The sequence below is a fragment of the Caretta caretta genome, chromosome 1, assembly GCF_965140235.1.
Source record: "Caretta caretta isolate rCarCar2 chromosome 1, rCarCar1.hap1, whole genome shotgun sequence".
In the NCBI taxonomy this organism is placed as follows: Eukaryota; Metazoa; Chordata; order Testudines; family Cheloniidae; genus Caretta; species Caretta caretta.
Genome location: NC_134206.1, coordinates 113,883,183 through 113,898,959, shown reverse-complemented (window position 1 = coordinate 113,898,959; position 15,777 = coordinate 113,883,183). Strand labels below are relative to the sequence as shown.

Genomic DNA, 15,777 nt, shown 5'->3' with positions numbered 1-15,777 from the left:
CTCCCCACCTCGTCTCCAGGCCCACAATCCCCTCCAAACTTTACTTTCTGTCTCATGGCATAGCTGTGTATTTTTGGAGGATGTCTCAGCTCACTTCCCCTCCCCCAGCTGCTGGTGCGGAGGGGTTCCCCACCTGTCCATATCTGGCTGGAGCATCTGGAATCTTAGCTCCAAGCATCCTGCACGTCCTCCCACTCCCCGATTGACCCCTGTGGGTCTTGACAGGCCATCAAGGTTTACAGATGGGTCCTGAGCCTTAAAAGGTTGAGAACTATCCATCTAGTCTGTCCCTCTCGATTTCCAGTGAGCCAAGATTCCACCCCTAGCTCTTTGGCCTCATCTAAGAGGCTTTCGGCATTGACATCACTGATGAGCAGAAAGGAGTGCTGCTCCAGCGAGGAACAAGGCACAGGTTACCTTCTCTGATGCCTAGTAAGCTAATACACAAGAGCCACCAAACTTTTGACATTTTGAACTCAACTTCCTACAGGCCAAAAACCTGACAAGCCCTCTTCATGTGCCTCCATAACAATTTCCAGGAGAGCCGTTTTTATCCACTAAGTCTGTGGACTGCATTTCTCTCAGCACCAGGTATCTCAGTACCCAATGCCTCAGTTCCTGAAGACTTGTTCCTACCACTTCTGATAGGCACCTCAGAATGATTTTCCTCAGTACCAGCTAAGTTAATACCCAAAGCAATCACTGTACTACCAAGTGATTGATCTGTGGGCCTGGTACCAAGTTGCCTCTCCTTGAGGATGGTGATATCGAAGCACATCTCCAGAGTTACCAGTACATCAGATTAAAGAGGTATCCCCAGTACCCACCTCTTCCACCCCCCCCCCCCCCCCCCAAGGCAGGGCACTCTGGATAGAATGAGCCCTCCATTAGAGGAAGTGTATTCCTTTTTGTCATGATGTAGACACAACAGCAACTCCTCACACACACTTCCACCTTCTCCTTGGATAGGGATTCTAGACAAAACACCATGAGAGGTAACAGGAAGGTACTTGGGACTCACATGGAATACCCCTCCTGGAACTTTCCCCCTCATCGCCATGTGTCCCCCATCTCAATACTACTATCTCTTCCAGCCATGACCCTACTGGACACCCCGGGCTGTGCAGCTATACTTTAGAAGGCCTACATCCTCCACTGCCTCCAGGGCTAAATCCCCTTACCCAAAGAGAGACTGTAGGGCAGGGGTTCTCAAACTGGGGATCGGGACCCCTCAGCGGGTCACGAGGTTATTACCTGGGAGGTCAGGAGCTGTCAGCCTCCACCCCAAACTCTGCTTTGCATCCAGCATTTATAACGGTGTTAAATATATTAAAAAGTGTTTTTAATTTATAAGCAGGGATCGCACTCAAAATGCTTGCTATTTGAAAGGGGTCACCAGTACAAAAGTTTGAGAACCACTGCTGTAGGGCATCTTAGCAAAGCCAGATAGTGCAGACTCAGTTACAGGAGAGGCAAAAGGAGAAAGGTGAGGGAGAGTATCAGCTATCTGCAGAAGAACTGGTCCCTGGTGTGATGATCTCATCCTCCCTTGATGAGGCAGTGAATCCCCTTTGCCTGTCTTGGTAGATGACTTCAAAGTGTTCTAAGATATCATTAGGTCTATGGCAAAGAAGATCCAGGACATACCACATAAAGCAGTAAAAGGAGAAACCACACCACAAACTCCTGGACATCTTGCACCCTTCCACACCCTGCAGGTCCCCCATGCACTAAATGGACTAATGGATCTTACAAAGGACCTGAGGCACACACTAGCATCCATCTCAGCTACATCAGAACAAGCTGACAGGACATACCATGTCCCTTCCCATCTCAAGGTTTTCATCTCTCCACTGAATTTTTACAACCGAACTTTGAGGGATTCAGTCAGAATAGAGAAATCATAGCCTTGAGGTTATTAGCTTTGGTTCCAAAGTTATGAATAGACTTCATCTGTAGGCACAAATAAGTGTGTAAATTAATGATCTAAAAGTTAGTGGTACCAAAAGTAAGGGCAAGAAATGTCATTTTTTTTAGAAAACTTTAGCATCCAATTGGCGCACGTCTTGTTTGGATTTATTTTGCCCTGCCTACTACTTGGTTCTGGCAGTATAATTGGAAACTTGTTTTTAAAACCCATTATAACATCTAGGTATATGGGTTTTTCTTGCGGTAGGAGGTGGAAGGGGTTTGGGCATTAGGAAGAGAAGGTATATCAGACAAGCCTTTTTGTGAAGGTTCTTCCTGAGCCAAACTACTCAAATTGGCCGCTGGCAAAGTAATTGCAAATTTACCACCTTTTAGTTTCCAATTAAATGAAAAGCTTTTACCACCAATGGAGGGCTCTAAAATCAGTGGAGTATTATTTCCATTTGGATCAAGTTAGTAGAGTTAAATAAAGCAAGAAAATCTAACGTGTAATTTGTAAAAGTTAGCATAGAAGTTAAATTATTTATCCAAACCTCCTTCTTGGGTTACTTAAAGTAGGAATTGACTGATTACTCATACTCTGTGTCCTAGAACCTTTGCTTCAGAACTCTGCTCTGTTTGCTACATTTCAGTAACTTCTGATGTGCTGTCTCTCTAGATATCATGGGAGAAATTGAACCAGAGAATGAGAGTGAGTGTGTTATTGTTTGGGAAAAGAAACCAACTCCTGAAGAAAAGGCTAAAGCAGAGACTCTAAAGCTTCCTTCTACATTTTTCTGTGGTGTTGGCAGTGATACTGATGAGGACAATGACAATCTGGAAGACTTTCAGACAGAACTTAAAAAAGTTCAAGAAGCCAAAGTAGGAACTAAAACTCAAAGCATGACTTTTCTAATTCATTTTGGTGGCACTAACTCTTAACACTGAAACAGCATCATGAATACCCTGTACATTTATTGAAGTAATTTTAGCTTTTTTTAAATCAAATGTCTGGTGTATGCCAAGAAGTAAGAGCAAAAGTTTCCCCTGTATTGGAATAATATCAGTAGGGTGCCAATGGAATCTGTCATAGAGCCATCTGAAACCTTGACCATTTATGAAACATTTCCTTTTGATTTCAGTCCCAGTGTGTTAGTATCCTCCGATTTCCCTTGAGATATTTTTTTTAAGCAAATAGCAAATCTAATCTCAGACAAAATGTTTGAAGCTGTTTGTAGAGACCATTTTTTAAAAGCTTAAATTGCAGAATAAAAATATTTATTTGTGAACAATGAGATGTGTTTAATATATATCTGGGATTTCTAAGCACTCTAGCACTTCATATTTTCAAAGTCCTTTAAAATCACTAATCCTCAAACTCCCTGTAAACTTAGTGTGGTTGACATTTTATAGAACTGAGGATTTCACAGAAAGAACTGTTTGATTTGTCCCTGGCTATGAAGCAAGTCTCTGGCAAACCTGGAACTAAAACTTGGACCTTGCATCTCCTAGCCTTATGTTCCGTCTTCTGTGCAGACTACTCTTTTTTTCCCCATTCTCCGTCCCCAATAAGGTCAAATCCTAAGCACTTCATACCTTTTGAGTGTGCAAGAACTAATTTCAAAGATTCAGAAAAAGTAAATGATCTAACAGTATTATTTTTAAGAAGAATGTGAACATAAGGACACTTTGCCAAGTTAATCAGTAGTGTTAAATGATTTAAGTGTTAAGTTCATTACATTAACAAAAAATTCCTTCTGAAATCTTTAGAAGTCTGTAACCTGTTAGCCTGCTTGTTCAAGCACCTTGGCTGTTAATTTTTATTAATATTGATACTTGGCATATTTGTTACAGTGCCAAAGGAAGGGCCCTGGATCCCAAAAACTTTTCCACTTGGGGAAAAAAAAAAAATTTTGTAAGCAACAGAGATGTTGGGTTGCAATCTGTGTTCCTTGCCCCTCTTCCTTCTAATTCCATGAGCATTTATGGCCTTATTTCTTTTCCCAAAGATGTTGATTACCCACAAACCCCATTGAAGTCAGTAGGAGCTAAAGGTTCTTTAGCTTTGAAAATCAGTGTGCTAGCTTTTATATAGTTTTCCAACACTCCCACCTTTCTGCAGTGTTGCTGTTCGGGGGTGGAGGCGGGGAGAATTCATTATCTAATGCTGCTGTTCTGGCAGCTTTCGGAAGAATTTAAGCAGGTGTTTTCTAAATGTTCTGAGTACTTGGCTCTTTTAAAGCATTTATTGGAAACAGATATTTTCTTCTTAGGAGTTTCTGGGAAATGACGTTACCAGTTCAACTGATTTAGCCTGTACCAGTGAGGCTGAAGTATCTGTTCCATTAACCAGTGAGGCTGAAGTATCTGTTCCATCAACTACTAAATGTGAAGAACCAGACTCAACCACGCAATCCCCCCTCACATCACAGACTTTGTCAGGGACCGATGACAAACCTGTTGATTTGTCAACTAAAAAAGAAAATGATCCAAATTTAACAAAGTCCACAAACCAAGGTAATGTACTTTTGGGGCTTAAAGTCACATTTCTCTGTAGAAGTGTGTGTAACCAAGATTGATTTAGAGTGGTACTATTCTGCTGAGCTACTTGTAATCATTGGAATAAATGAAAATTGAACATGTGCATCAAAGATGATTCTACTATTATGAGACCACACTACTGCATGCTGCTATTAAATATTGATTCATTGTCCATTGTGTACAAATTAGGGGGTGTGGCAAAGTTAGTAGTAATTAAGGCTCTGCAGTTTTGCAAAGAAAGGGTGGTAATTTGTCAAGTAAATTGTTCTATGGGGGGGCCCAAAAGAACCAATATATTTTTCTTTTATTTGGATAAATGTTTAGGGAGCCACTAATCACTTTGGAGTGTCCCTATACATTGGCATTCATGTGAAAAAGAGGAGGCGATATAAATTTGTTGTAATCCCTGGATTTATAGCTGTATTAGCCACTTTCTGGATCTTGGTGTTATGTACAGTTATAAAGTTATGCGTATGCAGTGGGGAAAGTCATCCTTGCCATGCTCCTTTCTCTTACACCTTTCTCTCTCATTGTGATAGGAAGCAGAACAATCGCATTTGGATTTGACACTACTTCCGGCTTGTCATTTGCAGATCTGGCTTCAAATTCTGGGGATTTTGCTTTTGGTTCTAAAGGTCAGATACAAACTTTGTTGATAAACTCACGTTGGAATTACTTTTGATGTAACTTTATGCCAAGTTTTTATGTGCATTGAATCTCTACTAGTTCATAAGGTACTAAATTGTAAGTGACAGAATACATGTAAACTAAATGTCTTTTTCTAGAAATGGTATAGTTTATGAAAATTAAGAAACTTTGTGTATAATACACGAGTGTGTGTATATTGGAGCATCTGGAAAGATGTCTGAAACTTTAAACTCTTTTCATAACTAGATAAAAACTTCAAATGGGAAAATACAGGAGCAGCTGTATTTGGAGTACAGCCAGCCAGTAAAGGAGATGAAGATGAAGATGGTAGCGATGAAGAAGTTGTACATAGTGATGATATCCACTTCGAACCTATAGTGTCCTTACCAGAGGTAAGATGGTTTTTGGTCATAGTTTAGAGACTCTGTTAAACAAGCATGTCCATGAAACTAACACATTGGATTAGTAAAACTGAAAGTATTCTATAACTCTAAATTATCCCCACTTTAGCAGGCTTTGCATTTCATTCAACTTGGATGCCAAAATCTGCTGTTTCTAAAAAAAAATAATAATTTTTGCTTTCCTGAGGCCCCGGATGGACAAAAAATCAGTTCTCCACCAGAGTTAAAAATAAGCTATGCGGTATTAGATACTATCAGGACTAAACATTTTTAGGGAGTCTCCCTGGTTTCCAATAGGATGGAACACCATGATTCTAATAACCCTGTTAAAATTGCAACATTGTATGGAAAAGCGACCTTAGGCATATATTTTTAAAGCTTCTGAAATTACTTTAACTACTTTGAAGCCTGTACAGCTTGACTTATACAAGGGAGCCTGAGTTTGTGTGCAAAAATGCACAATACTACCAGTAACACTTCTAAGAGCTCAGGTGGTTAAAGATTATTCTGTGAAATATGTGGTGTATTCAAAATAAATGATTGGAATACACTTGTTAGAGCGCTGCTTTGACCTGTAGAACTCACTTACGGCTTTACCACTTATTAGTGATGCGGCCATCCCAAACTCTTGCTAATAATAAAACTGTTATACCACACCATATATTCTGGGCTCTCCCCTCCAAACCTGGGTGAAAACTTGCCAGGACCACTGAGTAATAATGTGGGGAGGGATAGCACAGTGGTTTGAGCATTTGCCTGCTAAACCTAGGGTCATGAGTTCAATCCTTGAGGGGGCCATTTAGGGATCTGGGGCAAAAATTGGGGATTGGTCCTGCTTTGAGCAGGGGGTTGGACTAGATACCTCCTGAGGTCCCTTCCAACCCTGATATTCTATGGTAAGGAATTAAGAGCACAATCAGAGCTAAATTAATCTGAAGATAAACAGCAAAGTAGGCAAAAGAAAGATTTCAAGAGCTGGTAGGAAGTGGTAGGCCTACAGCGGAAGGTGGGTAGAACAGTGGAGGAAGCTTTATGTAACTCAGTTATTCAGATTATCCTAACACCAATTTCTTAATAAACAGTGAATGCAGTCTGGTAACTGGTGATGTTTAAACCATATTAGAAATGTTAATGAGGTGTCTTTTTGGGTTCTATTTAAAATCTTTTCTAAAGACAAACTTGATTTTGCTTTAATTATAAATGTGGTGTAACAGTGTCAATGGTAACATTTCTCTAAAATCCTGCACAGCTCACTCATCTTTCCCCTTGTCTCCTTTTAATCTCCCTTGCCCTTTCCACTCCCCCTTCCTTTTTTTTTCAATATGTCCTTCCACAAACAACCTTTCCTCCATTCACCGGCTCATTTGTTTGTAATGCCTGATCTTCTCAAGCTTTCATTTGCTCCAAAAGAGAACTCTAACAACTGTAGTTTTAACTTTTGTAAAGAGACCAAAAACTGGAAAAATGCACAGCCAAACAAAGCAAATACATATCCTTCATGCACATATCTAATCCTGCACCTTCTACTTGTTTATGTGGTCTAGTTGTAGAAAGCAAGTTCTTTGAGAACATTCCCTTGTCTGCAGAGAGTATAGCACACTACTAAAAGTAACACACAGCGCTATGTAATGCTGTGTAAAAAAATAATGCAAACTCCTCCAGCACACTTGTATCCCAGCAAAGCTTATACATTTGGCTGGGACCTCTGCCAAAGGATTCAGGTGTACAAACCTGTAGAAAAGAACTTCTGTGCCAGAAACTATGCCCCAGAACATGTCAAGGACTCTTAGAGCAAATTTAAATTTTCTAGGCCAAGCAGTATTTGAGAGATGACTTTATAAAAAGTCAGCTTTCTAAACTGTGAAATAAACCTAACTTTTCAACACCCTATCTGAAACAGCTTGTTCATCTCACCACAAAGTCCGGAATATATCTCTTCTGGCTACAGACCTGCCTATGCAGAACTTCAAATAGAAAGTATGTTTTGGAGGAAGTTTTTTAAAAGGGGGGAGAAGGGTGTAAAATCAGGATAATAAAAAGCTATTACCCATTCTCTCTGATGCATGAGTAGATTCCTGGTGACCGTGACTGTCTAGGAACTGCATGAATATGCTGTTTTTGCTGTTTTCTAGGTGGAGGTGAAATCTGGAGAAGAGGATGAAGAAATTCTCTTCAAAGAGAGGGCAAAACTCTATCGATGGGACAGAGAAGTCAATCAGTGGAAAGAGCGAGGAGTTGGAGAGATAAAAATTCTATTCCATACACAGAAGAAATATTACAGAATTTTAATGAGAAGGGACCAAGTTCTCAAAGTGTGTGCAAATCATGTAATCACAAAAATAATGAATTTAAAGCCCCTGAATACATCAAACAATGCTTTAGTATGGACTGCCACAGATTATGCTGGTGAGTTTGAGAAGATTGCTTGAAAACGCCTAAACTTTTTTCTTCATGTATATGACAAATAAAACTCTAACTGATGTTCAATCGGCTATGATAATCTGTTTGGGAATTTAATTTCAGATGGCGAAGCAAAAGTAGAACAACTTGCAGTTCGATTTAAAAGCCAAGAAATGGCTGATTCCTTCAAGAGGAGATTTGAAGAATGCCAACAAAATTTGTCAGAACTTCAGAGAGCACATGTATCCCTGGCAGCAGAACTGTCAAAGGAAACCAACCCTGTAGTGTATTTTGAGGTTTCTGCTGATGATGAACCTTTAGGACACATAACCATGGAACTATTTTCAAATATTGTTCCTCGAACTGCTGAAAATTTCAGGGCCCTATGCACAGGGGAAAGAGGATTTGGATTCAAGAACTCTATATTTCACAGAATAGTTCCTGACTTTGTGTGTCAGGTAAGTACAAGTTGAAGATTTTTTTTCTTAGAATAAAACCTATTTTCATTTCTTAGAGCTAAGACCATTTGTTATGTGGAATGAGGAGTTTACCAAAGATTTTGATTCACTGGACAGGCTTTTACTCCCTAGTTTGAGTGTACTACTTGTCTGAAAAGTGGTTTTATTTTAAAAAGTTGTAGGATTCCTCTTTCTGTAGCTCAATGATTTCCATATCAAATTTGCTCATTTACAAGTAGTTTTTTTCTAAATACTAGGTCTTCAAATATAACCTGCATCTAAAAGTCAGGCTCTGCTCTTTCTGACTCAGTGTGTCACCAGTAATAAAGATTCTCCAGGCCAGGTGCATCAAGGCAGTTGCCACGTGCCATGGATAATTTCACTTTTCTCAGACTGATTTGCACACTTTTCTCATCTGTGCAGACTAGATGCACCAACTTCTGCAGACTCAATCTTTGGCAAACAGTGACAGTATACTAATGAGTACTGTTTTTTATCTGGGTGCCCAGCCCATGTGGTGGTTGGTATTAGTACAGCTATTTCAGTTCTCAGACGGAGAACCTAAACTGGTGGGGAAAGAGGCTACCTTTGTATGCACCTTATAGTCAAAGAATTCAAGTTGTCATCCGATCCTAATGCATTGGAGTATGGCGCTCCCATTTCCCAATTTAATAAGCATACTTGAAAGTCTCCATATACTTGGCTTTAATGTGTACTTGTTAATTCCATTCTTTACACTGATTTTTATTTGAATTTGTTTCACTTTGAATTTACTTCTGTATGTGGTGATCTCAACTGGTATGCTCCATAATGTTAGTAATGACCCGTTTGCTTGTTAATACCCGCACGCTGTCCCTAGTATAGCTGTGGACTATTAATATTTTAATATTTTCATTTGTCTTTGCTTGTTAAGAACATATGACCAACATATAGAGGGTTTGTCTACATAGACATCCAGGAAAATTAATCCAAATTGACTAAAGTTTTGAATTTGAAGTGGATTAGTTAAATCGTATTAAACCCTAGCAAGAACACCCTCATTCAGAATTGAAGTAGCCTTTAATTTGTCTTTAAACTAAGTCCTCTTGAATTTCAAAAGCAATGTCCACACAGGGATTTAATGGGGTTAATTAACTTCAAATTCACACCTCTAGTTAATTGGGATTAATTTTCCTGGATGTCCCTGTGACAAGCCCAAAGAACTTCTTACTTGCCCAATTTTGTACAGTGACCTCAAATTTGAGTAGATTCAACTAGAAAACAAAAAGGACACCAGTAATTCTCAGAGTAGAGGACTCTGTACCTTTCACAGTTAGGCCATAAATTAGCACATATGAAATCTTTATCCTTGCCATGAGCGCTTAATATTATCAGTTTTCTGTTTGCTTGTTATGATGATCACATGTACGGCTAAAACTAAAAATGAGAGACCATTCTGTCGTCTTTTGTCAATATCCAGACATCTGAGCTCTTAATATTTTTCTAATTCAGTTATTCTTAGAGGAAAACATAAAGCAAGTTTTTTACTTGGTAGATATTTGTGGGCTAGTAATGAGTTAATTCTATAAATGATTAATATTTTCAGGGAGGAGATATCACTAGGCAGGATGGAACAGGTGGACGGTCCATTTATGGAGATGCATTTGAAGACGAGAACTTTGAAGTGAAACACACTGGTCCTGGATTACTGTCGATGGCAAATCGTGGCCGGGACACCAATAATTCTCAGTTTTTTATCACACTTAAAAAAGCAGAACACTTGGACTTTAAACATGTGGTATTTGGGTTTGTGAAGGATGGCATGGATGTTGTGAAAAAAATTGAATCTTTTGCTTCTCCCAAAGGGTTAGTGAACAGAATTGTTATCACAGACTGTGGGCAAATATAATGTCTAAGTAGTGATTCTACAGATATGTGCACTAACAGCATAAATCAAAGTTGGGCTGTTGTAGACTAATTATGTTCAGCTTTTTTAATATTGACATTTCTGATGTATAAATGTAAAATTACAACTTATAGAGTACTTTTTTTAATGAGTTAATTGACTTTGCATGTTGTGAAATAAAAGTTCAAACACTGGCATATGTTATCCTGATATTTGTTTTAAATGTGAAAAATTTAAAATTAAATTCTAGTCTTGTTAAAGCAATTCTTTTCTTCACTTTGGTTTGTACAAGGAATACCACATGCATAATCTATTTTCAGTTATTTTGATTTGCTACTCTGATGTATTAGGATTTTGAATGCAGAATTAGCCATCATGCTTCCAAACTAAAGTAGTTCTATGTGAGAACTATTTCTTCTTATTCCCACTGATGCACAGAAAAATAAAAAGCAGAGTGGCAATTCATTCTCCTTACCCTTCTTAAAAGCATCCAGCTTCAAATATAAGTTACCATCTCTTTCTCTAGGCGGAAGTTATCTTTCCTAAGTTGAAGAAAACGTGTGTTCTACCTGGTGGTTTGTCTGTGAAACAGCATTTGGGTACCTGTACCTTGAAGTTACTGAACTATTGCCTGTACATTATCTTAAGTTCCTGTCAAAATCTGACTGAGAACTTGTGATCTTCCTGTGGTATAAATTAATATGCTTTGAGACCAGCTGCTTGTATCACTGCTTTGTATATGGGAGACTGATTGCAAAAAACTTGTAAGGGCAATTTGAGTAAATAAAGAACTTGTAAAGCTTATCGGGTGGGGGAAAAATCTGGTAAAAACTCTGGATCTTAAAGGAAAAATAACTATACTGTATTTTTGCATCTGATGTTACTGAGTGACCTTTTTGGTCCAAATACTATTTAAAGTTTTTCGTTGCTTTTTATGATATCCTGTTTTTTCAGCTGTGGTAAATGTCTGCTAAATTCAGAACTCAGAACTGAGTAACTACATGTATACCAAGGAAAAGATTTTTCACCATATTAAATAGAATTCTGTGAATTTAAAGCATGTCTTATAAATAGCAATATTATGTTGAGATCCAACTTAAGCTTAACAGTATTTTGAATGGTAAGGTGAGAGAGGCAATCTTTCACTGGACCAACTTCTGTTGGTGAGAGAGACGAGCTTGAAAGCTTGTCTCGCACCAACAGAAGTTGGTCTAAGAAAAGGTATTAACTCATCTACCTTCTCTCTCTGATATCCTGGGACCAGCATAATTACAACACTGCAGATATCATTTTCCGTGATCAGTGGTCGGCACACAATTCAAAGCCAGGATATCTAAGGGTCACCCTAGATCAGGGTTTCTCAATATGTGGAATGGGACTGAAAATTGGGTCGCCAGAACTTTTCAAAGGATCACATGGCAGCTCCTGTTGCTTCTGTCCCATAGGGCTGACTGGGCTTGCCTCCCTGGTCCAGGATCCCAGAACCACTCAGGTTTGGCCCAGCCTTCACGATGACAGGAGTCTGTGTAGGCCAAATTTGTGCAAGTGGCACTGCAACCCCATGAACCAGGTCACAACTTCACTCTCACAAATTTGTTCCAGTTGCGGGGGGCCAAACTAGAGCAGTGCTGGAACATAGGAGGTTGCAATGCCCAGAGCTGACAGCTAAGCCCAGCCAGCCCCACAGCACAGGACCTGGCACTGCGGGGTGAGTGCCAGGCCAGACCTGACCAAAACTATCCCAGTATCTCCAGACTATACTGGTTCATGAGAGGTCATAAACATTTACAAATGGGTCCTGAGCCCATAAAGGTTGAGAACTACTGATCTAGAAGAACCATACAAATACCATTTCACTACAGTAGCTCAAAAGAGAGAGCAGAAACACTCGTCTGAACAAACTGGTAGGGTCTGTTAGAGAGCTTATTCCTTCACTCTCCCACTTCCCTGGTTCTTCTCGCATGAACAGAGAGCAACAATACCCGAAGTCCGAAGGTGCAAACAATTCGATGTTTATTGGGGTGAACTTCCAGCAAGCTAAATACAAGTTCCTTTTTCCTTATTTTCGAATCCCAACTTACTTCCTGTTTGTCCCTAATTTATATAGTAATATTCTTAGCTATACCTTAACCAATCATTCTACTAAAATTTAACTAACCAATCCTAACATATTGTAACATGATCAGCTAACCAATTATATCCCACCACCTTAATTAGATTACACCCAGCAAAATTAATTATACAGCAGACAGAAACAATCACAGAACCAGACAGAGATTATACAGACAAACAATAACAAAGTGGGAACTATAATGACAAAACAATACAGGAGTGAGGATTTCACATCCCAGTATTGATAAGTGAGTTCTTGCCAGACAGGATGCTGTTTCCTTTTACATTCTTAGGCCCTCCCTTTCTCTGGAGGTGATAGGCATTATCAGGACAGGATTGTATTCAGGACAGGACTGTATTCCTAACAGCCCAATAGCACCTTCTTTCAATGTGACTAGTTTGGAATGTGAGGATGTGACCTGTCGCTTCCCAGCTTATGGCTGCCTCTGCTGCTTAGCCAAAGGCCTTAGCCTAAGCACAGGGCCTCAGACTGTCACAGTAAGAAAAGGCCCTTACACTGGCAGACAGTGATTTTGATTCTTTCTTTTATACCTCTAACTAGCCAAGTGATAAGAATACACCTAAATTCTTAAAGTATAGGCCTTTATAGACAGGCCTGAATATCTATATCCTAACAGGGTCCACATCGAGAACCAGTGTGCAAACAGGGCGTTGTTCAGGGCTCCTTCTCTGCTGCTCAGTTGGAACACAGTGCCCCAGTTTGATTAAACTCTGCCCACTCTGGACTACTGGACATATGCTTACACCAAGAGAAGTATTACAAGAACCCTGCAACCAACAAAACTTGTTTAGTTATCAGCCCTAGCCAATCTTCCTCAACCAACCATCTGGCATCAGAATGCAGCCAATAAACTGCAATCAAAAACTGGCAGATGGACCAGGCTTACTGACTCGGGCTCATGGTGCATAAGCTGTGGGGCTGTTTAATTGCAGTGTAGACATTGACTCCTGCTGGAGCCAAGCTCTAGGACCTGCAAGGTAGGAGGATCTCAGCTGCGACTGCAGCCCAAGCCCAAATGTCTACACAGCAATAAACTGCCCAATGAGCCCGACTCAGTTGGTACAGGCCAGCTGCAGGTTTTTAATTTCTATGTAGACATCTCCTAGCTGACTAAAGGCCATTTTCCTAAACCTTTCATTCCTTGTCTTACCCCCATGCAATTGCTCCTTCTGTATATAATTAATATTTTAATCATGAAACTTGCTGTGAACTAAGTAGATAATAAATATCTGAAAAGCAAATTTTGTCACTATTGCAAAGCCTTTTTAGTTCTAAAATGTCAGTTTGGTAAAATCACCACTTTTACCATACAAATCAAGTTGTGGTGCTGTTGCACAAATGTTTGATGTCTCAATCTTGCTTTGTGGTGGTTAAAAGTAAACTAAGAAGGGTATGGCTTCCATGGTATTGTCACTTAAAACTTGAGAGCTTAAATAAAGTGGTCTGGCCAAACATTCAAAGTATACACATTTATGAAATAACTATATGAGCAACAGGAGTCATGAGCATGGGTTATAACTTATCAGTAGATTTAGTTTTATATAAAATAGTATGAGGAAACTGCTGAAACTACACATCTTGCCTTGGATTTCAATTTACAAAAATTAATAAAATCTGATCAGGAGGTGGTGGCTTTTTCTGGTTAATGGAATAAAAACAAAGCTATACTCTAATTGGCTGTACGTATGCCACTCACTTCAGCTTTGCAGAGTACCAAACCAATCTGCTGAAGATCTGTTATAGTATGTCTCTGCAGGCAAAAAAAAAAAAAAAAAAAAATCCCGTTTGTACTAGTCAAGGAAACTATGCTGTAACCCTACTGCCAGCAACCATCTTTTAAACACAATTTTTGCTAGCATATTTCTGATCTCAGTGGGGCTAGCCCTGTAAAAGAATTTAGCTAACGCTATGTTCCTTCAACCCCTGATTTGTATTGTCCTTTTTTGCTTATCTTTGGTTTAGTTAGAGTGGAGCAGACTGGAACTGAAAAACGTATCAATGGCACTCTAACCATCCATAAACCTTTTTGCGCTCAGTTTGGCTGGAGAATGTCCTAATTTGCATTTATTCAGTTAGTCTTTCTCAAACTCAGTTAAAGTTTAGTTTTCTGCAAGCTTTAGCCTGATCCTGCATTCTACATGGTGGTTGCAGTCAAGCATGACAAGTGGGGCATGGTAACAAGCAATTCAGGAATCTACTACAAGCCATCTATTTGAAGACTTCTGTATGTTTTGAGGAATTCCTTATTAACAGGCTCAAAGCTGAACAACTGGCCACTATGCCCAGCTTTGAAGCATTAAGCCTGGTAATGCAAGGACAATGAGAAGGTTATGTATATTATGTATATCTTCAAGGTCAGCATTGGCTTGATATAAGTAGCATTCTTTATTTAAACAAGTTATTACTCTCATGTGATGAGACTTCCAAAGTGCAATGTAACTTTTTTTCATTAGTCTCTCACCACTGAAAAGCTGTCAGAACAGTTTGGAGAGGTGCAAGAACAGCAGGGACTCCCTATTGATTGTTTAAACTTAAATTCTACAGAACCTGCAACATTCCTCCATAATATGATGTACATATGGACTCTGGCCATAGATAAAAATCTGAAGCATACGATACAGAAATGAGAATGAAGATGAGCATGTGTGAACAAAACTAACCCCCCAGTACAGTACTTGCAACTACTGCATACACTCAGAGCTGAAAATGATCAACCCCAGTTTGCATGTTTGAGGCACCAGGAATGCTGGAGCATGAAACTGAGGTAGCAACTAGAGCGAGGCAGGGAACCATTTTCCTCTCTCATGCACATTTTCGTGATCAGCATCAGGATGAACTGTGAACCTTCTGATGTCATTTGCAAAAAGCTCGAGACCCACCTCGGAATAGCTCGGTGGCCAGGACGCTCGCTTGAAAAGTGGGAGACCTACGTTCCAGTCCCTGCTCCAATTAAACTGGAACAGCTCCATCAGGAGAAATTGAGAAACCCATTCTAGAATAGCTAATAGTCTGGTAGTTAGGGCATTCACCTAGGATGTGGGCAAATGGCAGAGCAGGGACTTGAAGTTGGGTCTTTCACATCTGACTCCTGGGCTGTTCTAGAGGGTCTCTCTCTCTCATCTTGACAAGGAATACTATCCTGGACCTGAGAAACCCCTAATCACTGAAGTTTAATCAAAAGTGATATGTTATTGTGAAAAGAAAAGGAGTACTTGTGGCACCTTAGAGACTAACCAATTTATTTGAGCATGAGCTTTCGTGAGCCACAGCTCACTTCAAATAAATTGGTTACTAAGGTGCCACAAGTACTCCTTTTCTTTTTGCGAATACAGACTAACACGGCTGTTCCTCTGAAACATGTTATTGTGAAGAATTCAAGTTTTGATTAATTGGCCTTTTCTA

The 15,777-nt window shown here is 39.6% G+C and overlaps 1 protein-coding gene across 1 annotated transcript in view; it reads left to right on the top strand.

Annotated features, from left to right (window-relative positions):
• LOC125639418 (E3 SUMO-protein ligase RanBP2) overlaps positions 1–11,298 on the top strand; it is a 66,335-nt gene extending 55,037 nt beyond the window's left edge. The window contains exons 23-29 of the mRNA XM_048856429.2: positions 2,588–2,790; positions 4,182–4,425; positions 4,989–5,084; positions 5,344–5,489; positions 7,631–7,904; positions 8,022–8,356; positions 9,942–11,298. Of these exons, the coding sequence (XP_048712386.2) occupies positions 2,588–2,790; positions 4,182–4,425; positions 4,989–5,084; positions 5,344–5,489; positions 7,631–7,904; positions 8,022–8,356; positions 9,942–10,244 (1,601 nt within the window). The 3' untranslated portion in view covers positions 10,245–11,298. The remainder of the gene's footprint in view (positions 1–2,587; positions 2,791–4,181; positions 4,426–4,988; positions 5,085–5,343; positions 5,490–7,630; positions 7,905–8,021; positions 8,357–9,941) is intronic.
• The last annotated feature ends 4,479 nt before the right edge of the window (positions 11,299–15,777 follow it).